Genomic DNA, 23,597 nt, shown 5'->3' on the forward strand with positions numbered 1-23,597 from the left:
TCTTGCTTCTTCTGTAGTGTCTGTAATGCTTTGTTCAGAGTGGATACTGAAACCCCTCTATCTTGAATGGGTTCATAGAACTGCAACAATCGTTGTTGAAAGTGAAATCGTGGGCTTCCTGTATCTAAGCTTCGAATGTAGTGTTGTACTTGTCTATAAGCAAAAAGGTCTCTTCCGTCCATCTTTTGTGTTCTCAGCATCGTCTCCCAGGGTATCAATTCCCCATTTTCATCTAATAAATCCCTAATATATCTGATTTCTTTGGTTCCCCATCTTTTAAAGTATAAATTGTCATTCCCCGGGCTAAAGTCTACATTTCCCACCAAGGGTAGTTGCCTTCACCTCACTTTTTAACCATACCAGTTGTCGTTTGGTCTTCCGTCCTCCTTTTTTTAATATGCAGAATATATTTAGCCTGGGCTTCCAGGATGGTGTTTTTGAACAGCATCCACGCCTGATGTAAATTTTTGACCCTCGCAGCTGCTCCTCTAAGTTTTTTTTTTTTTTTCCCCCACTGTTCTTCTCATTTTATCATACTCTCCTTTTTTAAAGTTAAATGTGAACGTATTTGATTTCCTATGTAAACTTCAAAGCTAATATCAAATTCGATCATATTATGATCACTGTTATCAAGCTGCCCCAGTACCATTACCTCCCGCACCAGATCATGCGCTCCACTAAGGACTAGGTCTAGAATTTTTCCTTCTCTCGTCGCCTCCTGTACCAGCTGCTCCATAAAGCTGTTCTTGATTTCATCAAGGAATTTTACCTCCCTAGCGAGCCCTGATGTTACATTTACCCAGTCAATATCGGGGTAATTGAAATCACTCATTATTATTGTGTTGCCCAGTTTGTTTGTGTCCCTAATTTCCTTTAACATTTCTGCATCCGTCTGTTCATCCTGGCCAGGCGGTCGGTAGTACACTCCTATCACTATCCTTTTCCCCTTTACACGTGGAATTTCAATCCACAGTGATTTCAAGAAGTGTTTTGTTTCCTGCAGAATTTTCAATCTATTTGATTCAAGGCTCTTGTTAATATACAATGCTACCCCTCCACAAATTCAGTCCACCCTATCACTATGATATAATTTTTACCCCGGTATGACAGTGTCCCACTGGTTATCCTCCTTCCACCAGGTCTCAGAGATGCCTATTTTATCTAATTTTTCATTTAGTGCAATATATTCTAACTCTCCCATCTTATTTCTTAGGCTCCTGGCATTCGCATATAGACATTTCAAACTATGTTTGTTGTCTGATTTTTATTTTTATTTAAGGACACCTGATCTACTACGGTCTCTTTTCCAACCTCACTATCAGGATACCCTATCTTCCCTGTTTTGGTGATATCTTTGAAAGATACCTTATCCCGAACCATGCGCTTTTGAGCGACTGTCGGCCTCCCCCCCCCTCCCCGTTTCTAGTTTAAAATCTGCTCTATCTCCTTTTTAAATGCCGATGCCAGCAGCCTGGTCCTACCCTGGTTAAGGTGGAACTCATCCTTTCGGAATAGGCTCCCCCTTCCCCAGAATGTTGCTCAGTTCCTAACAAATCTAAAACCCTCCTCCCTGCACCATCGTCTCATTCACGCATTGAGACTCTGGAGCTGTGCGTGGAACGGGTAGCATTTCAGAAAATGCTAGATCTGGATTTGAGCTTTCTACCTAAGAGCCTAAATTTGGCTTCCAGAACCTCTCTCCCACATTTTCCTATGTCATTGGTACCCACATGTACCAAGACAGCCAGCTCCTCCCCAGCACTATCTAAAATCCTAGGTGATGTGTGAGGTCCACCACCTTCGCACCAGGCAGGCAAGTCACCAGGCGATCCTCACGTCCACCAGCCACCCAGCTATCTATATGCCTAATGATCGAATCACCAACTACCTTTTGCTCCCGGTCAGCACTTAGAGACATATCCTCGGTGCGAGAGGATAGTACATCCCCTGGTGGGCAGGTCCTGGCTACAGGAGTACTTCCTACTTCACCAGGGTGATGCTGTCCTTCTAGGAGACCTCCCTCCTCCAAGGTAGCACAGGGGCTACCAGACTGGAGGTGGGACTTCTGTACAACATCCCTGTAGGTCTCCTCTATGACTCCCTCAGCTCCACCAAGTCTGCTACTCTAGCCTCAAGAGAACGGACACGTTCTCTGAGAGCTAGGAGCTCTTTGCATCGGGCACACACATGATATCTCACCAACTGGGAGATAATTATACATGTGACACTCAATGCAAAAGACTGGATAGCACCCCTCTCGCTGCTGGACTGCTGACTCCATCTTAGTGTTTTTGAGTTTTTCAATAATTTAAAACTTGCTACAGTTTTAAGGATATTAGCCTAATAGAAAAGTGTCTCTTAGTTTATATAGCATATTGTATGATTTATTTAGTGTTTCCTCCTTAGATGGTAATGAAATGTATTTAAAACTCTATAAGAGCACTCCTTGCTTGTTACCCTAATTACAATAACTGACTATAAATGAAGAGTTGTCCTAGGGGTGGGCGGGAAGACTGAATCTAGCAGGCACTGCAGGATCTAGTTTAATGTGTTAATGCTGTGGTACAAAGTTTTTAAAACTAAGTGGAAAAGACTATGGAGATTAGTTGATAAAATTTGCTTTTTATATTTTTATTTTGCCTATCACTAACCTACAATTCCTCCTTTAAACCCCAATCTTTAGGTTCCCAAAGCACAAAGTAAAAAAAAGTGTTCACTTACCAGAGAACTGTCCTCTTCTCTCTGAACTTCTCAGAGTTCCATAAGGAGATTGTAGCAGAAGAACATGATGATCTAAAAACCCTTAAAAAAACTGAACACCCTTAGAACTTGGAGGCTGAAAAATTAACCCTGTTTACTAAGTGGTGCTAGCAGATGCCACGTGGCAATGCCGACACAGTCCATTCAATGTGAATGGGCTGTGTCGGCGTTACAGCATCGACAGCCGCTAGCGCTGCTTAGTAAACGGGGGTAAGGTTTAACGCAACTGAGCGTAGTGACCAAAAAGAGAAGTGCTCAATAAACTGAACAATAATTCAGATCCAAAGTCAGCAGGCAGAAATGTAACTATTCAGGTGTAGCAGTAGCTGTATTAGTCCTGGAAAAAAAAATAGAACACGAGATCTACTAACAATTAGGTTCTGCAGCCAGAAAGGGTTCGTGTCATGACATTTTCCATGTCATTAGGCATGTGCACTCAACGTGGTTCCTTTTTTTTTTTGGCTACTTGGTTCTTTTTTTTTTTTTTTTTTTGCTTCCGTTTTTTTGCTACCAGGTTCTGTTTAAAAAAAAATTTTTTTTTTTTTGCTTGCTTCCTTTGTTAAAATGTGAAATACATCTGGCCTGGGCTTCCATGATGGTATTTTTAAACAAAGTCCACGCCTGATTTAAAGTCCGAACCTTTGTGGCCGACCCTTTCAGCTTCTTTTTAACCATTTTCCTCATTTTGTCATAGTCACCCTTTCGGAAATTAAATATTACTATAGTAGATAGGCGGTACATTAACTCCCATTCCCTCCCCCCCCCCCCCCCCCCCCTTCAGTGACTTCACTCCAGATATCAGCTCAAATTTGATCCTGTTATGATGACTGTTTCCTAGTGGATCCAATATCGTTCTCTTGTACCATGTCTTGCATTCCACTAAAGTCTATTATTCGTTGAGTGACAAAATATTTTCTCCTATTAGTTTTAAACGCATTTCCATGTAATTTCATTGAGTGTCCCCCTGGTCTTTGTACTTTTTGAAAGAGTAAATAATCGATTCACAAAGGATGTGGGAAGTGGTGTTTTTCTAGAGTTATCCAATAAACACTTTTGTTAATTTTTTTTGCATCAGGGGTATTTTGTCAGTGTTTATCAGTTAAGTAAAATAAACCTGAACCTGTTTTAACTACTTAAATTCATCAAGCAGAGTACAGTAAACAACACAAAACAAAGGATGTGCATTGTCTGAAATTGTTTGTTGAAAATTAATATATATAACTAGTGGAACCATGCCCATTTCCTCAACAATGAAATGGGCCCTAGGAAGGCTGTCATGTAAGCTTTTTTTTCTCTCTCTCCCCTGCCCTCCCCTCCATATCCTGCGATTCTCCTCTTCCCTGTCCTCTCATCCGTGTCCATCAATTCTCCTCTGCCCTGGCCTGCCCTCCCCCCCCCCCCCCCCCCCGATGTCCCGCGATTCTCTCCTCCCCTTGATTTGTACCTGTACGTTCTCTGGCTGGCTGGCACTGGCTTCTGTTTCTCTGGCTGGCTGGTGCTGGCTTCTGTTCCGTTCATAACATCCCTCCTGACGTCAGCTCGCCTCCAGCATTCCCTTCCCTCTCACTGTTCTGCCCTCTGACGTCATTACGTCTTGATGCGAGGATGGGACAGTGAGGGGGAAGGGAACGCTGGAGGCTCTCTGACATCAGGAGATGTTATGAACCCAGCCAGACGTGGAACGTTGGAGGTGCAAATTATTATATAGGATAATAATACAAAAGAGTGTACACTCTTTGTGAACTCTGCACACTCCTTCAAAAGAGAGCAGATTTTCAGAAGAGTGAGCAGTATTGATAGCCCATGAAAACAAAACAGAAAATTTTGTGGGCTTTTTTCTTCTTCTCATTTTTACCTTCCTACAGCATGGGTTATATTGTTTGACATTTCTTATGTCATCTCAAATGAATGCATATCCCTACTAATAATGTATGTGATATTTTGAGACAATGCAGCTCAAAGCCCAGCTTATAACCTACTGAGGGTGCTAGTGAATGCTCAGAAGTAAATATATATATATACACATATACATACATACACACAAACACAGTGGAGGGGCATTTTCGAAAGAACCGTCCAAGTTGCGATTTGGATGTCTTTGCAAAACATTGAAATCCAGGGGCGGGGAAAACCGTATTTTCGAAAGATGGACGTCCATCTTTTTTTGAAAATACCGTTGGAGACGTTCAAATCCTTAAATTTGGATGTCCTCCTTGGATTTGGACATTTCTGACTTTGGTGATTTTCGAAACCAAAGAGGTCCAAATGCAAGCCATTTGGACGTGGGAGGAGCCAGCATTTGTAGTGCACTGGTTCCCCTGACAAGCCAGGACACCAAGCGGACACTGCAGTGGACTTCATAAAATGCACCCAGGAACATAGCTCCCTTACCTTGTGTGCTGAGCCCCCCAAACCCCACTACCCACAACTGTATACCACTACCATAGCCCTTATGGGTGAAGGGGGGCACCTATATATGGGTACAGTGGGTTTGTGGTGGGTTTTGGAGAGCTCGCTGTTTCCTCCACAAATGTAACAGGTAGGGTGGGTATGGGCCTGGGTCTGCCTGTCTGAAGTGCACTGCAGTACCCACTAAAACTGCTCCTGGGATCTTTATGTGCTGTCATGGACCTGAGTATGACATCTGAGGCTGGCACAAAATATTTTTAAAGATGGTTTTTTTTTTGAGGGTGGGAGGGGGTTAGTGACCACTGGGGGAGGTCATCCCCGATTCTCTCCGGTGGTCATCTGGTCATTTCGGGCACCTTTTTGTGCCTTATTTGTAAAAAAAACACGTCCGGGTGAAAACGTCCAAATGTTCGTCAGGGATGTCCTTGCTTTTTTTGATTATGGGTCAAAGACAACCAAGTGTTAGGCACGCCCAAGTCCCGCCTTTGCTACGCCTCTGGCACGCCCCCTTGAAATTTGGACATCCTTGCTGGACTGCAGTTGGAGGCGTCCAAAATCGGGTTTAGATTATATTGATTTGGACGTCTCTGTGAGAAGGACTTCCATCTTCCAATTTATATTGAAAGATGAACGTTCTCTTTCGAAAATGAGCCTGACAGTCACTCGCCTACCCCCAGTCACTGCTCTCCTGGCTCCTCCCACACTGACATGCCTGAATCTGTGAATATGTCACACTGAGTGTACAGCTTTCAACTTGGTATAATAATATTATGATTACAGCATAAAGGAATTACTCATTAATTGCTCCACTGCACAGTCCATACCTAAGGTGCATAGTTTTGCTCTTGCTCTCTTACTTGTGGAGGCCTTTGACTGGTTCTTTCATCACTTAAAAGTTGCCATAGCGTTCTTTTACCAGACCCATTTCCCTAGTGCTTCAAACCATTTTGCAGGCTCACAATGGCCTTTGCTTCCTATTTTTTTCTAAAGTGTTACTAGATACACATAAGAGACATCCCTAATCCACAAAGCTTACAATGCGGTCATGACACACACAAGACAAACAGGTCCTAAGATGTTTGTTTTATTTAAATCGGTTGAGCTAAGACAAATTAAGGTAAACATTTGGACATGGACTAGGTCTCAAAGGCAGGGAGAAGTAAGCTGACTTCTCCAGAGGAAATGCCTGAACTGAGGTCACAGAGAATCTGATTCACGTCTGACTAAAGTCTGACATAGACAACACACGAGATGAAGTTGCCAGTCAGAAGCTCCAAGATGATCAAGAATAGATATTTATTCTTCAAACATGTGACATGCTGACAGTAGAAACCCAACAAGGGCCGGCACCCAGGCCTTCATCATGGGTTCTTTACAATAAATTAAAATCATAAGAAACAACAATCAAACACAGGAACAAAACAAAATATAATACAATAAGGCAGTAAATTTAAAAGATGAAAATTCTTTGTAAAAAAAAAAGTGTGACCCTATATTTATATTCCATATAAAGTGCCCAAATAGACAACAGTAATCCCAGATAAACCGAGAGGATAGAAGTATAAAGAACCATGCTTTAAACTAACTCTCTACTGCCTTTCTGCTATTTTGTGAGAGGTCACTAAGAGGGCCTTTTACTAAGCTGTGTTAGGTGTTAACGCACACTTAACATAGCCAAAACTGATGCACTGTGGGACACGCTCAGGCGTCCTGCAGTAACTCTGTAATATACGTGCGCTAACTGTGCACTAAAATATTTTTCTAATTTATTTTAGGAGGCAATTCATGGGTAGAGAGTGGGCATTCCAGTGCTAACCAGTTAGGGCATCTTCATTACCATGTGCTAACTGGTTAGTGTACCAGTACCACAAGAGTCCTTACCACCTACAAATGGGTGGCGGTAAGTGTTCGCACGGTGATTTAAAAAAAAAAAAACGGCGCCTATGCGCGTCCAATTGGAACTACCGCTCAGCTACCACGTGCCCCAGGCAGTAATTCCATTCTTGACACGTGTCCAAAACACGTGGTAGAAAATAATATTTTCTATTTTCTACTGCATGGCGCTTACCCAGCAGTAACTGGCAGTTTACACGTGCCTGGTTAATGCGTGAGGCCTTACCTCTAAGTCAGTGAGTGGCAGTAAGGTCTCAGGCTGAAAATGGATGCGTGCTGGTTTTAATTTTGCCACAAAAAAAGGCCTTTTTTCAGGCTCGCTGAAAAATAGACCTGCGCGCGTCCAAAACATGCGCCTACACCAGCGCAGGCCATTTTTTTGGCGCGCCTTAGTTAAAGGGCCCCTTAGACTCCAAAGTGAACACATTGGTTTAAGTGCTGCACAGTTAATGTTATACCTTGCGGTCTGTGGATGGTCTCAGCTGGCCACCTGCTGCTGCTTTTAATAATCAGGTACAGACTGGGGAAGGGGTGGGCAGGTTTCTGGAGCTGTTTTAGGCATTTGCTGGAAGCAGAACTGTATTTTCATGTAGCTCTGATCAGTCATTGTAGTTACGCATTTCACAGCCCAGCTCCTGAAACCAGCAGTACACTAACAGTTAGAATTGAAATACAGGACAATAGAATGTGTTTCTTGTAGTGGCCCCTGCCTTCCCCTCCCCCCCCTGCAGCCAAAGGAGAGCATAAGAGTCTGAACCCCTGCTGTGTTCTGTACCATCATTATTTACCTTTGTTATACTGCCCTTAAGACAGAGAAATATCCAGAGTACCTGAATGTAACTCACCTTGAGCTACTACTGATAGAGGTGTGAGCAAAATAAAAAAAAAAATTTACATAAAAATTATAAATCACAAATAAGGACAGATATAAAGATAGCATGAAAAATAGGAATGAGGATAAAGATTAGACTAAAGACTGAACTACAACATTCACTGCTAGGCCAGCAATGCAACAACAAAAAAACAAGGATGTTGGGATTTACACTTGCTCCTGGGGACATCTAGGGTTTGTAAAAGTGTTGTGTCTGGCTGTGACAGCTGACACATGGATTTGGTACGGCATACTAGCTGTCACGACTGCTAATAGTGTGGCTGCACTTAAAGAAGAGCACCCCCCTGATCCCCAACACCCAAGCCCCCTTCAAGGCCCTCTCCCAATGCAGAGCCCCTCCCCAGGTACCCAAAGTCAATCTCTTCCACCCCCTTGAATTCTCCAGCTACCTAGAGCTAATTCCTGATGGTGTAGTAGAACAAGGTGGAGGCAGTCCTCTTCCGCTCCCTCCCTGTCTGGTTCTGGGTGACAAAATGGCACCGACGACATCTTAAGTACATAAGTATTGACATATTGGGACAGACCAAAGGTCCATCAAGCCCAACATCCTGTTTCCAACAGTGGCCAATCCAGGTCACAAATACCTGGCAAGATCCCGAAAAAGTTCAATACATTTTGTGCTGCTTATCCCAGAAATAAGCAGTGCATTTTCCCCCCAAGTCAATTTAATAATGGTCTATAGACGTTTCCTTTAGGAAGCTGTCCAGACCTTTTTTAAACCCCACTAAGCTAACCGGCTTTTCCACATTTTCTTATTTTCTCTGATTCATATTAAGTATACTACTTTGTAGCTTCATCGCATGCCCCCTGGTCCTAGTATTTTTGGAAAGAGTAAGTGTTACAGTATTGAAGCTAGGGGCAGTCTTCCATATAAGGGCTGAATCCTGTACCAGCAGGATTCTGACACACTTTCTGTTTATAGTAGGGAGGACAGTGCGGATGGAGCTGGGATTTGTTTCACTGCTGCCCTGACTTCACAGGCCTCTCTCCATTTCATTCAGACGTGTGTCTATAATGCTCACAATATCTATTTGCTTTTCAGGTTGCCATAAAGCTGCAGAAGGAGATCTTGGATCTGTGGGTGGATGTTCCCTGCGTGGATCATATCGGAAGCTGCACTTATGACAATGTCTGTGACATCTTGGATAACTTGATCCCCCCAGGACAGCCATGCCCAGAGCCGCTTGAGACCTATGGCATACTTTGTCACTGCCCCTTCAAAGCAGTAAGTACAAAACAACCCTGGTCCTAACAGAGAAGAGAGAAGTGAAAGTAACAATGGGTAGTGAAACTCTGTGTGGGTAGGAGAGCTATGCCAAGGCTGAATGATTTTATGGACCATTATGTTTAAAAAAAAACCCCAAACAGCTCCATGTTGTAAAATGCAAATCATTGGATGGTCTAATTTATGACATGGAATGTTCTGCTTGCTATAGGATATCAGGTCAGTCTTGATGCTTGCCCATCTGTCAGAATTTAGGGGCCCTTTTACCAAAATCACCACACATTGTACCAGGAGTGTAGCCAGCCCTGTTATTTTGGATGGGTCCACAGTTAAGTTGGGTGAGCCTTCCCAAACTAGCCCCCCCCCTTTATCCTACATCTTGCTCCCTCTCCTCCGCCCCAGATCTGGTGTTTGGTATGACAGCCACCCGCTCGTCCCCCATCTCCTTTGTACCTCAGCTACTTCATGTGCAGTGGCAATCACACACATCCACTACCTGCACCGTCTCCGCAGGCTTCCCTCTGCCACATTCCACCCTCACTGATGTTGATTCCGGTTTCTTTTTGGTGGGCCGTGGCAGAGGGAAGCCTGCAGGGCACGCACAGGCAGCAGATGCACATCGCTGCCCCCGCCTGTGAAGTTGGTGAGATATACCAGGAATGGAGAGGTTTAGAAAGGGGGGGGGGGGGTTCCAGGCCGTGGATGAGCGAGCAGGGGCAAATGCTGGATCCGGATGAGGGAGAGAGGGGAGTAAGGTGGCCAGTGCTGAATTGTCTTAGGTGGGCTTGAGCCAAGAATGGGTGGGCCTGTGCCCACCCGGGCCCATCCGTAGCTACACCACTGCATTGTACAGAATGCTGCTGCAAGGTTAGTAGCTGCAGCCTCAAAATTTGATCAGATTACACCGGTGCTGCTGCAGCCTCAAAATTTAATCAGATTACACCGGTACTGAGAGAACTACATTGGTTACCAGTATAAAATAGGGGTGCAGTACAAAGTGTTTGTCTCTCATTCACCAAGCTTTGTATTCTAAGATACCATGGTACTTTAAGACTGTTATCAGTTTATCCCTTTCTGGTAGAGTGTTAAGATCTGACTTTACTATTTATTGGGATTCACCCAAGGCGGTGTACAGCAGGTACAGGTTAACATAAAAATTCTGTTATCAGCATAACAATAGTAAAATAACCAACAATAAACATAAATACAATAAGGGCCCCTTTTACCAAGTTGCAGGAAAAGGGGGCCTGTGCTGGCCTTGGCACGTGTTTTTGACATGTGCCGAGGCCCCCTTTTACCGCAGAGGGTAAAAAGATAGGTCTTTCTTTTTTTTTTCTCCAGGAAATGGCTATGCGGCAAGTGAAGCACTTGCCGTGCGGCCATTTAGGGGGGAGCCCTTACCGCTCATTGAGGTGGTGGCAAGGGCTCCCATGCTAACTACCACTACTAATCATTTCTATAGTGCTACTAGACGTACTCAGCGCTGTACACTCGACAGAGCTTACAATCTAATTAGGACAAACAGGACAAATAAGGGATAAGGGAATTACTAAGGTGGAAATTATAAAACATGAGTACTGAACAAGTGAGTAAGGGTTAGGAGTTAAAAGTAGCATCAAAAAGGTGGGCTTTCAGCCTAGATTTGAAGATGGCCAGAGATGGAGCTTGACATTCCGGCTCAGGAAGTCTATTCCAGGCATATGGTACAACAAGATAAAAGGAACGGAGTCTGGAGTTAGCAGTGGAGGAGAAGGGTACAGATAAGAGAGATTTACTCAGTGAGCAGAGTTCCCAGGGAGGAGTGTAGGGAGAGATAAGAGTGGAGAGAGGTACTGAGGAACTGCAGAGTTAATGCACTTGTAAGTCAATAAGAGGAGTTTGAACTGTATGTGGAAATGGATAGGAAGCCAATGAAGTGACTTGAGGAGAGGGTTAATATGAGCATAGCAACACTGGCGGAATATCAGTCGTGCAGCAGAATTTTGAACAGATTGAAGAGGAGAGAGATGGTTAAGTGGGAGACCTGTGAGAATTAAGATGCAATAGTCTAAGCGAAAGGTGATAAGAGTGTGGATAAGGGTTCTGGTAGTGTGCTTAGAAAGAAAAGGATGAATTTTGGTGATATTCTAGAGAGCGAAATGACAGGTTTTAGCAGTCAGTTGAATATGTGCAGAGAAGGAGAGAGAAGAGTCAGCACAGGTACTTTTTGTAGCACTGGACATGACTGTGCGCTGGGGGTAGGAACTATTGCCAGGTTGCTGTGGTAGCCTGGCGGTACTTCCTTTTTAGCAAGTGGTAAGCTGCTTTTTAAAAGGAGCCCTAAATGAGGTAAACGTGAAAACAGTAAATTGAAACTTAATAACAGAACTAGCGTGAAACAATTAGCTTTGGATTTAGTCACAACCATGCATTATGCTGTGAGAAGAGCTTCAGCGTTTTCAATAGCGAGACCACTAATGTGGAACGCATGACTTCGGAGGCATATTTTCAAAGTAACCTATGGAATTTTGTAAGCCTAAGTGCTTTGAAAATGAGCCCCCTGGTCAGCTGTGCTTGAGTATTCTGCAATTTAAGAAACGGTTTAAAATACGGCTTTTTGTTCAGGCCTTCTTTACTTCATTGATTATCCTTGGTGAACAGTATATGGCAGTACTTTCTGTTTGATGTTTGTGTATTAGTTAATGTATTTTGAAGTCTCCCGCTTCGGATCCCCCTGGGGACGTCCTACTCCGCCCTCTATGTACAGGTCCAGCTCATCACGGAGGCAATTTGCAGTTTATTTAGGCACAAAACATATAAGACTAGTAAAAAAAAAAGGCCCGTTTCTGAGACCAATGAAACGGGCGCTAGCAAGGTTTTCATCGTAGTGTGTATGTTTGAGAGAGTGTGTGTAAGAGTGACTGTGTGAGAGAGATAGAGTGTGTGTGACATAGAGTGAGGCTGTCTGTGTGAGAATGTGTGTGTGAGAGAGAGTGAGAGTGGGCGGCAGGGGCCCCCCCTCTGTCTCCTGCCCCCGTCATCCCTCTCCCCCTTCCTTCCCCTCCCCCTACCCTTTTTCCTCCCCTCCCAGCTTCAGGGTCGTGGTCCCCCTCCCTCCGCCTTTCAGGGTCATGGCCCTCTCTCCCACTGCCTCGTTCAAGTTGCCTCCCTCCCTCCCACGTTCTGGCTGGCTGGCTGGCTGCCTGGCTCGCTCCCTCCCTCCCTCCGACGATCAGGCTGGCTGCCTGCCTTGTGACATAGAGTGAGGCTGTCTGTGTGAGAGTGTGTGTGTGAGAATGAATGAGAGTGTGCGGCAGGGGTCCCCCTCTGTCTCCCGCCCCCCCCCCCCCCCCCATCTTCCCTCTCCCCCTTCCTTCCCCTCCCCTCCCCTTTTTCCTCCCCTCCCCCCTCCCAGCTTCAGGGTCGTGGCCCCCCTCCCTCCCTCCGCCTTTCAGGGTCGTGGCCCTCTCTAACACTGCCTTGTTCAAGCTGCCTCCCTCCCTCCCACGTTCTGGCTGGCTGGCTGGCTCCCTCCCTCCCTCCGACGTTCAGTCTGGCTGCCTGCCTCCCTCCCTCCTACGTTCAGGCAGGCTCGCTCCCTCCCTCCCACGTTCATGCTGCTTTCCTCCCTCGCTTCCTCCCAAGTGTCAGTGCTCTGCCCTCGTTGTCATCGCTTTGTGATGCGAGGGTGGGGCGACGGTAGTCCTCCCTTTCTTGCTGCTCGTTCGCGTTCGCGATGCGTCTGACGTCCCTTTTTTTTCGAGTAGGAACGGGTGGGCGATGCTATTCATTGAGTGTAAGTGCTCCGCCTTCGGTGTCATCACGTTGTGACGAGAGGGCGGGGCATACACTCATGGAGCAGCATCGATGTGCACCGCCTCATTTTTAGAACGTTGGGAAAAGTGAGGCTTCAATAGAACGTTGGAGGTGCATTTTATATAGAGAGATAATCCTCCAGGTAACAAATAGTATGGTAATCCACTGAGTACATAAGGTACTGAGGGCAAGATGCACTAAACTAAACGAGCCTGTAACGAACAAGTAGATTACCCTGGCATGCAGTAAAGCCCAATTTCCGACGACGGTAGCAGCGAACGAAAACGGAATGTAGATGAGCAAATTTTTTTGAAACCCTATTGAAATGAGATGCACTAAGGTTTTCCGCTTGCCCTAACGCTGGAAAACTCCAGGAAAGCTAACGAGAGGTCTGTACGGGCCTCGAAAACTGAAATGTAAAAAAAAAATTGGGAGGGGGCAAAAACGCTCGTCAGGAGCGTCCTTTATTGACGGCCTTGCCCCTCCCCCCCGCCCGAGGTCGTCGCTGCTCCCCGCTCCCCCCTGCATTGAAATCATAACTTTGGGCAGCCCTGGCCCCCCTCCCTCCCTCCCTTTCTCCTCCTTTCTTTGAAATGACAGCTCCCGCCATCCTCCGCCCCTGTGCGTCGTCGCCACCGCTCCCCCCCCCTCCGTCTGATACCGGGCCCTCACAGCGCCTCTCACCCCTGTGTGAAGGCGCTGCACCGGCAAGAACAGCTGATCGCCTCTTCGGACTTCCCTCCTTTCCTCCTGGACCCACCCTCGTCTGACGTAAGGGCCCAGTATCAGATGGAGGGGGGCCCAGTGGAGGGGGGGAGCGGCAGCAACGGCCTCAGGGGGGCTGCGGGGGCGGGGCCATGGGACGGAGGATGGCGGGAGCTGTTATTTCAAGGAAGGGAGGAGAAAGGGAGGAAGGGAGGGGGGCCGGGGCTGCCTAAAGTTATGTTTTCAATGCAGGGGGGAGCGGCGGTGACCTCGGGCTGGGGGGGGCAAGGCCGTCAATAAAGGACCTCAGGCGGGGGAGGGGGCAAGGCCGTCAATAAAGGACATGTTTATTTGGTTTTTTTTTCTGACATCCTTGGCATGCGCAGAGCAGCCAGCATAACGCTAGGCTGCTCTGCGCATGCTCTACCGGCCAATTATACAATGGTTTTACGAAGGGTTAGAGAATGCAAGTGAGCTGCAACGAGCAGCTCATTTGCATTCCCTTTCCTTCGTGCAAAGCCGTTCCCTACCGATTCGCTATGCAATTCGGTATGGAACGGCTCTAACGAGGACTTTTGTGCATCCCCCCCACACTCTGCTGTCCAAGCGGCTTGGCCCCCAATGTCCAAAACCCTGCACTCCAAAAAGGAATGATTCCCAAAATACAGTAGTTAACCCAAAGAAAATAGTTCAAGCACCCCAGCAGTTCAAATAAAGCAGTTTATGCCAAGCAATTCCCAAAACACAGTAGTTCAAAGGGTTCAGAGAAGAAATCCCAGCAGTTCATATAAAGCAGTTCATGCCAAGCAATTCCCAAAACACAGCAGTTCAAAGGGTTCAAAGAACCCCCCCCCCCCCCCCCAGCAGTTCATATAAAGCAGTTTAAGTAGAGCACTACCTTTCCCCTCTCCCTCCTCTCTTAATCACCACAGGGAGAATAAAAGGGTCCCACCCAACTTGGCCAGCACTATCTCCTGACCACCACCCCAATACCCAACAGTTGTAAACATGCTCTCTTAACTCCCCTTCTGGACTAGCCACCTTTTCCCTTTTTCTACCAAGCCTTCATACCATGCAGCCAGCTGCTGTTTCACCTGGGTACTTCCCAGTTTAGGCGGAGCAGAAGTATCCATGGGCTCGTCTTGTCTTCCCTTTCCTTCCCCTTGCCAATCCATGGGTTCTTCACCACACCCTTCCTCATGGCAGTGTCATGCACAGAGCCACCGGGTCAGGCTGTACTCTTTGCTGCTGTTATTTTAAACCAGATGTCATGTCTTCCCTTTGATTTCAACTCCACAGGGTGTCTACTCCTTTCCAGAGAGTAACTTCTACTTGCCCGATGTATCCTTGCCCTCCTGGGCTGCCAACGGCAACTATCGCACGACGGTGACCGTGAGCAGCGGCAATCAGGTGGTGGGCTGCATCAAGATAACTTTTTCCCTAAAGTCGAATTCTGGCTGGCACTGGAAATAGAAAGCAGAAGGCAGAGGAGAAGCGGCAAGCACAGCTGATCCGGGAGCGTGCCCTTCACCATCATAAGCAATATTTCTGTTCTGCCCTTCCTCTTGTATATGCAGTTGAGATCATTGTAATGTTTCTTGTCACTAGCAGCCAATCTGATTTTCAGTCTGAACTAGCCCCCTCGGTGTTTGATACCGAGCTGGTGTCATTTCATCTCCTTCCCGGCTTCCTCCATGAATGTGGTTTATGGTTTATTGAACTTTATGTACCGCCTGTCATCAGTAAGCAGCAAACCGGTTTACATAACAATTCAAAAAGCAGAAATGGAACACCATTCAAGTGAGAGAAAAGAAAAAAAAAAAGATGATAACAAACTGCAGGTATAGTAAAACATAGAGTCTGCCATATGCAATAGGGCTTAATGCCCTTTAGTAAAAGGGCCCCTTGATGTGCACAGCATGGTGCTCATTTTCAGAGCACATAGACTTACAAAGTTACATATGTCACTATGGAACTTTGTAAGTCTATGTGTTTTGAAAATGAGCTTCCATATCTCCTATAGTCTTTGTTAAAAGCTGGTCACAGTTTGCATGGAAATTTGGAAGCTGGGCAAATTATCTTTATCCAAAATTGAAACTTTTAACATATTTCTGTTCTTTCCCTTTGTTCTTTTAGAACATAAGCCTTGCCATACTGGGACAGACCAAAGGTCCACCAATGGGAATGGGACTTGATATACTGCCTTTCCGTGGTTACAATCAAAGCAGTTTACATATTATATACAGGTACTTATGTTGTACCTGGGGCAATAGAGAGTTAAGTGACTTGCCCAGAGTCACAAGGAGCTGCAGTGGAAATCAAATTCAATTCCCCAGATTCTCAGGCCACTACATTAATCACTACACTACTCCTCCCAGCATCCTGATTCCAGCAGTGGAGATCCCAGGTCACAAGTACCTGGCCAATACACAAATAGTGGATTTTCCCAAGTCCATCTTAATAATGGCTTATGGACTTCTCTTTTAGGAAAATATTCAAACCTTTTTAAACCCCGCTAAGCTAACTGCTTTTACCACATTCTCTAGCAACAAATTTCAGAGTTTAATTACACATTGAATGCAGAAATTTTTTTTTTCTGATTTGTTCTAAATTTACTGCTTAGTAGCTTCATTGTGTGTCCCACAGTCCTTGTAATTTTTGAAAAAGTAAACAAGTGATTCTCATCTACCCTTTCCAATCCACTCAGTATTTTATATACTTATATCATTTTAGGGTACTATGTAGAAGACACAGGTATGCATTTTTTTAAAAGTAGGAGTGAGTTACATGGCATGTATCTGCCCACTAAAACTAGATGGTACTTCCAAGTGAACTGCAGTGGCCGCTGTCACGGACAGAGTGTTTGGCTTCATGGACCATTCATTTGACCTAGCACGGTACTTCTTATGTTCTGAAGGTTAGAACAAGGCAGCCTAGAGTCCTGGTAGTATAGTATTTAGAACAGAAATCCATTTTCATAGTCTCATGTAATGGGACTCATGTAGTGTCCTGGATGTCAGCCTAGACCATGAGGTTCTATTCAGTAAACTTGCAGTTTCTGCATAGGAGACTCTAGCAAGGAGCTGCAGGTCAGATTTAAGGTGGGCCAAGGACCGGAATGGGGCAGGGTGGGCACAGCAGTGGCACTGGAGGTTAGAAATGAAGAACAGCAAACACATGAGCCAAGATAACAAAGAATACCTAGTATAGGTCCTTAGAGACATGCTTGTGCGTAAGTCTAAAAGCAAATATTTCTTAGCTTTTATGATGGTAGTAAATTGTAACTGTTTTTATTGTAAACTGCATGGATGCCATTCTGGCTCTTTGCGATATATCAAGTTTCTTTAAATAAAATAAAAAATACAAAAGTGTAAATGATTATTAAAACAAATTCTTGGGCCTTCAGTTGTAATTGTTTGTTCTGTGATCATGCTTTTCTTTTAGAAAATTCCAGCTTTATGGTACTTTTATTGAAATTCAGGATGATTCTATATGCAGCTGTAATCAGGCTTACAATTGCTTAACTTCTAATAAACCTTTTTTACTTTGAACTTCTGCGCGGTAAGTTTGATGTTCTTGGATTCTCTTTTCCCCCCCAATATTCAAAACCATTTAACTGGCCAGGAATGGCACCTGGCTGGTTAAATGGCACTTAACCAGCAATCTAGCGATATTCAGCAGGGGATAACTGGCTATCGACAAAATTTAATAACTGCAGTATGTGCTAGAGCTAAAATAAAGTAAACTAATACAAATAGCGCGGACTCTAGCAAAACTTTTATAAAGAGTGCTCAAAAAGTACTTTGGAGGAAAAGCCCTCAGAAACCAATGGCAAATTGCCGAAGGTTTTGAACGCTGTTACGTGATGTGTATTGCAACATATATAGCGTTCAGTTTCTATCATTGGGCTGTAATATAATTCCAAAGAAGAATATTTGTATATATATTTTTTTTCTTCTATTGGTTTTACTTCTTAATGGTAACATTTAGCAATAGCCCTCTCAGATACTCAGCAACAGATTATAAAGTTATTCAAAAGATCTGCACTTAACTTAATCTTATGAATCCAGAACTATCTTTTAAATGTTCATCGGGGGCCACCGTTTCACCCCGGCAAGGCTTCCTCAGGAACAAAGTGCTGTTAGCAACACTAAGGGTCTAGGGAAACAAAATTAATAATTACAAATGTCAAAATAATGAAGTAAAATAATGTGCACATCACCACAATCCGAAGGTTCACTTACTTGCAAGTATCTGAGAGGGCTATTGCTAAATGTTACCATAAGAAGTAAAACCAAAACAAGAAAAAAATATATATTAAAATATTCTTCTTTGGAGTTATATTACAGCCCAATGATAGAAACTGAACGCTATATACGTTGCAATACACATCACGTAACAGCGTTCAAAACCTTTGGCAATTTGCCATTGGTTTCTGAGGGCTTTTCCTCCAAAGTACTTTTTGAGCACTCTTTATAAAAGTTTTGCTAGAGTCTGTGCTATTTGTATTAGATAACTGGCTATCCCCCGCTGAATATTCCTGGTAAGTGGCTATGAGATAACAAGCTACATCACATGATATAGCCAGCTATCCCCAAATATCCAGTGAATAGCTGTCTATTTTAAGTGGCCACATCGGGCTGTGTAAATAGTTGGAATATCTTTGGCTGGTAAAATTTAACTAGCTATCTCTGAATATTAACTTAGCCAAAAATAAACCAGCTGTTCAATGCTGGTCACCGGAAACGGCCCAGCATTGAATATCCAGGCTGACCGTGGGAGTTAGCCAGGCTCTCTTTTGCGGTCTGAATATCGGCCTTCCTGTCTCTTCAGCTCGTAACCTTGGGGTCATCTTCGACTCCTCCCTCTCCTTCTCTGCACATATTCAACAGACTGCTAAAACCTGTCGTTTCTTTCTGTATAATATCAGCAAAATTCGCCCTTTCCTTTCTGAGCACACTACCAGAACCCTCATCCATGCTCTTATCGCCTCTCGCTTAGACTATTGCAACTTGCTTCTCACAGGTCTCCCACTTAGCCATCTCTCTCCTCTTCAATCTGTTCACAATTCTGCTGCACGACTAATATTCCGCCAGTGTCGTTATGCTCATATTAGCCCTCTCCTCAAGTCACTTCACTGGCTTCCTATCCGTTTCCGCATACAGTTCAAACTCCTCTTATTGACCTATAAGTGCATTCACTCTGCAGCTCCTCAGTACGTCTCCACTCTCATCTCTCCCTACATTCCTCCCCGGGAACTCTATTCACTGGGTAAATCTCTCTTATCTGCACCCTTCTCCTCCACCACTAACTCCAGACTCCGTTCCTTTTATCTTGCTGCACCATATGCCTGGAATAGACTTCCTGAGCCTGTATGTCAAGCTCCATCTCTGGCCGTCTTCAAATCTAAGCTAAAAGCCCACCTTTTTGATGCTGCTTTTAACTCCTAACCCTTATTTTATCATCCTAACTTTAATGTTCCCTTATCTCTTGTTTGTTCTGTCTGTCCTAATTAGATTGTAAGCTCTGTCGAGCAGGGACTGTCTCTTCATGTTCAAGTGTACAGCGCTGCGTATGTCTAGTAGCGCTTTAGAAATGATAAGTATTAGTAGTAGTTATTTGTTTCTTGCTCGAGACCCTGCGCAGGTCACCAAACCCACTCCCCGAGTCTCACCTGAACTGGATCGATTGCTCCTCTGTGGCTGCTTAAGTACGTAAGTATTGCCACACTGGGACAGACCAAAGGTCCATCAAGCCCAGCATCCTGTTTCCAACAGTGGCCAATCTAGGTCACAAATACCTGGCAAGATCCCGAAAAAGTTCAATACATTTTATGCTACTTATCGCAGAAATAAGCAGTGAATTTTCCCCAAGTCAATTTAATAATGGTCTATGGACTTTTTCTTTAGGAAGCTGTCCAGACCTTTTTTTTTAAACCCTGCTAAGCTAACCACCTTTACCACATTCTCTGGCAATGAATTCTAGAGTTTAATTACATGTTACGAGAAGAAAGATTTTTCTCCGATTTGTATTAAATTTACTACTTTGTAGCTTCATCGTGTGTCCCCTAGTCCTAGTATTTTTGGAAAGAGTAAACAAATGATTCACGTCTACCCATTCCACTCAAGGGTCTCGCACCAGTAAGAAACTCAAAGTTTGCAATTACCAGGCGATTGAAAAAAAATATATACTGTACATTTACAGAATCCTACAGAACTCACACTAATGGGCACTGCCATCCCGTGAATGAACTTGCCAACATTGGTACGGAAAAAAAAGCTGGTCAATGTAAGAATTAAATGATGGGCATTTAGTATTTCTGGAACTTCTGACCTATGCTGATTTTCAGAATTAGTTCTAGTCCTTGGTGTTGTGGCACTTCAGAGGCCCTTAAGCTCCAGCGGTGAAAACTGCTCTATGCTTTCCTTAGGTCTGTATGACAGGATGAAAATCTGTTCAGCAAGTCCTGCCTCTAACTGCATAATCAGCAGTAATTAAATATGAGGCCGAAATATGTTCCTTTTAAGTGGGATCGTAAGGTATCATAATTCCAGTAAAGTCACTGAGTGGCCCACAAATAGAGAGACAAAAAAGAAATGTATTTGTGCACAGATATATAGAGAGCTTACTTTGTATAGCAGTGGTTTTCATTAATTCTTAAGCTGGGGCCACTTTGGATTCTAATAAGCTGAAGGAGAGATGCCAAATATCTTCCCATTTGGGGCCATGCCACTGCTGATCAGTGTGTGTCGATGACATCATCCCCACCAGCCCACCTTCAAACTTGGGGGAGGGGGGTATCCTTAGGTTGTGAGCATTTCCAAATTTATTCTCTTTTGTCTATTGAGAAATGGCTCTTCCTTCAAGCATGTAGCTCTTCCCCCATCCACTTTTCCCTTTCTGTCCTGAACCTGGGTAGAAAGACAGAGTAGCAGAAAAAAAAAACAGAAAGACAATGGGACCACTCCAGAGGTCTCTGGGGATTGCCAGTAGCCCCTGGGCCTTGGAATGAAGAACACTTATATACAAAAGGAAATTAAAATGCCGTGAGGTCAGGGACAGGCGGGACAGGGATAGGTGCAACAGGAGAAGAGCTGGCTTAGGGAGTAGGTTTGATAACAGGAGACAACATGATGTCACAAAGCTGAAGCCAGTCTCTACCCAAGGAGGTTTTAATTCTTCCCAATGAAGCAGCCACCATCTTGCTACACCCAAAACAATGAAAAATGACAGAGCGACAAACTCTGCCTACTGGCTTCAGCCCACATAATGGGCCTCCTGTCATTAAACTTCCTTGGAATAGAGTGACTGTTCTTTGCTCTGCTCCAGGCTTACCCCTCCCCTTCCCTGCAGGCTACTGGAAGTGAGGCCGGGCTGGAGCAGAACACCCCTAGTGCTTTGGGGTCTGAAAAGACGTGGCAGATCTGCGTTCCAAGCTCTTCCCTTAGAAATTTAGCCCTAGAAATGCATGAGAAGAAAGCAGACGTGTGGCACAGGCAGAAGGTCATAAAGCCAATGTGCTGTTGCAAAAAAATGTAACAAGGAAGAACTGTAATGCACAAAGGTTTATTTCTTCTGTCACAAGTAATAAATGGCAGGGCAACAGAAGGACAATAACCCTTGTGGTCAAACAGACAAACCAGTCACAACATGGGTGACAAAAGAAAGGACAGCAGACAATGTCACAACTAACACCTTTATTAACCATCTAGGACTCGACACGAGTTGTGTTTCGGCCCGCGAGGGCCTTCCTCAGGAGTCTTGGTAGGATATGTGCTGATGTGTAGCTGAACCCAATATGATGCAGATGATTTTCGATATCTTGCTTTATTTCATCCAAAAAAAATAATTGAACGCTCAAACTCTCTTTTTTCGGATGAAATAAAACAAGATATCGAAAATCATCTGCATTATATTGAGTTCAGCTATACATCAGCACACATCTTACCAAGACTGGGTGCTGTTTGTGTAGAGATCGCTACCAAAAAATCCACTAAATTCTAGAACAAAAATGTAAATATGGAGTCAACAGCATTCCCAAAACACACCAATGCCAAAGCAAAAAAATTGTTTGTGAAAGAAAGGAGGTGACTCAGATATCTAGTAAGTCCAAATTCACACCATGCCTGGTACTAGTCAACCAGAATATGGCAAACTTGAGTGGCGTGTTGTGGCCAATCTTAATCATGCCAACACTTATAGGCAAAATGTTTATATCCCAATGTATCATCACAAATATATTTTTACATATACTCAGGATTATGAACCCAAACACTTAGAGCCCTGTTTACTAAGCCGTGTTGTAGGCGCACAAACTTTTTAGCGTGTGCTAAAAATGAACAATAGAGACACCCATTATATTCCTATGGGTGTCTCTATCATTAACAAGTGCTAATTTTTAGTGCATTCTAAAAAGTTTGCATGCCTACAGTGCGGCTTAGTAAACAGGGCCCTTAATCAGTTTTCAAGACCTCAGCAGCACAACTCTGTGCTCCACTTCTTCATAGCTCTAAGCTTTATTTGCTTTCTCATTGGTCTCAATGCTAGACCTTGTGGACCTCCACCCAGAAATGCTAAAAAATCTTCCTGCACCTTTCTTAACCTACATTTCCCCAGCTGTAAAGGAGTGAAATACAAAACAACACACACAACCAGCTTTTCCTATATAAGTACACAGCTGTGGAATGCACTTCCAACTTACTTGAAAACGATCAAAGAATTAACTAACTTCCGCAAATCTCTGAAAACCTATTTCTTTAACAAGGCCTACCATGAAACCCTCTAATCTACTATAATAAAACGTAGCCTCAACGTTCTGAGGACACTGACGTCACTGAAGTCACTCACACACCAGTTCGTGGTTTCATGGTGGTGAAGCCACACAACTTCATGCCCCGCCCTCGCGTCACACGTGATGACGTCGACGGCGCAACACGAAAACAAGGCTAATTAACGCACGGGGAGCAGTAGGGAAACACGCAGAGCGTGTTTCCCTACTCCTCCCCTTCCAAAAAATCCCAGCTGCCCAGGACGTCCACATCAACCCGTCCCCTTTCCCCACATAGCCCTGCCCCTTAGAAGTTACCGCCCCGCCCACGGTACCACACTCACCCTCAGCAACGTCCCTCCCCCCCTGTCACCTCCCCTCCCCTTCCCTTCCGACTTTCTCCCTGGTGGTCTAGAGGTACCTGTTCAGTGGGGGCAGGAAAGAAAGACCCCCCTCTTTCCTGCCCGTAGCGGTGGTGGTAGTATCCTTGCTACATCGTGTGGGAGTCCGGCTCTCGGCGTTTCAAAATGGCCGCCGAGAGTTCAAGCTGCATCGTGAGACTTCAACTCTCGGCGGCCATTTTGAAACGCCGAGAGCCGGACTCCCACACGATGTAGCAAGGATGCTACTACCACCGCTACGGGCAGGAAAGAGGGGGCTCTTTCTTTCCTGCCCCCACCGAACAGGTACCTTTAGACCACCAGGGAGACACGCGTAAGGGGAGGGGAAGGGAGTCCCCTGCCCGCTAGCGCCCGTTTCATCGCCGCCAGAAACGGGCTATTTTTACTAGTCAACTATAACACATTACCTATCCCACCTTTATTCAAAATGTATCTTCTATAATTGCCTGACCACCTTTGCTCAGAATGTATCTATCTATAATGGCTTGACCAAATCCTCCTGTTTTCCTTGACTTCTCTGTAACACCAATTGTATTCTTTACCCTGATATGACGATGTCATAACAGGTCTTTGTAAGCCACATTGAGCCTGCAAATAGGTGGGAAAATGTGGGATACAAGTGCAATAAATAATAATAATAATAATAAATATTCATATTTTAGTAACTTATTTAAATCAAAACTCAAAATATCTTCACTTATCTTTAAATATAAAGACACCGAGTGAGTCCCAAAACCTCAAAGCAAGGCC

At 44.6% G+C, this 23,597-nt stretch overlaps 1 protein-coding gene across 1 annotated transcript in view; it reads left to right on the forward strand.

Annotated features, from left to right (window-relative positions):
• GM2A (GM2 ganglioside activator) overlaps nt 1–15,541 on the forward strand; it is a 56,943-nt gene extending 41,402 nt beyond the window's left edge. Inside the window, exons 3-4 of the mRNA XM_030212008.1 lie at nt 8,997–9,179; nt 14,979–15,541. Of these exons, the coding sequence (XP_030067868.1) occupies nt 8,997–9,179; nt 14,979–15,152 (357 nt within the window). The 3' untranslated portion in view covers nt 15,153–15,541. The remainder of the gene's footprint in view (nt 1–8,996; nt 9,180–14,978) is intronic.
• The last annotated feature ends 8,056 nt before the right edge of the window (nt 15,542–23,597 follow it).

The sequence above is a fragment of the Microcaecilia unicolor genome, chromosome 8 (assembly GCF_901765095.1).
Source record: "Microcaecilia unicolor chromosome 8, aMicUni1.1, whole genome shotgun sequence".
In the NCBI taxonomy this organism is placed as follows: domain Eukaryota; kingdom Metazoa; phylum Chordata; class Amphibia; order Gymnophiona; family Siphonopidae; genus Microcaecilia; species Microcaecilia unicolor.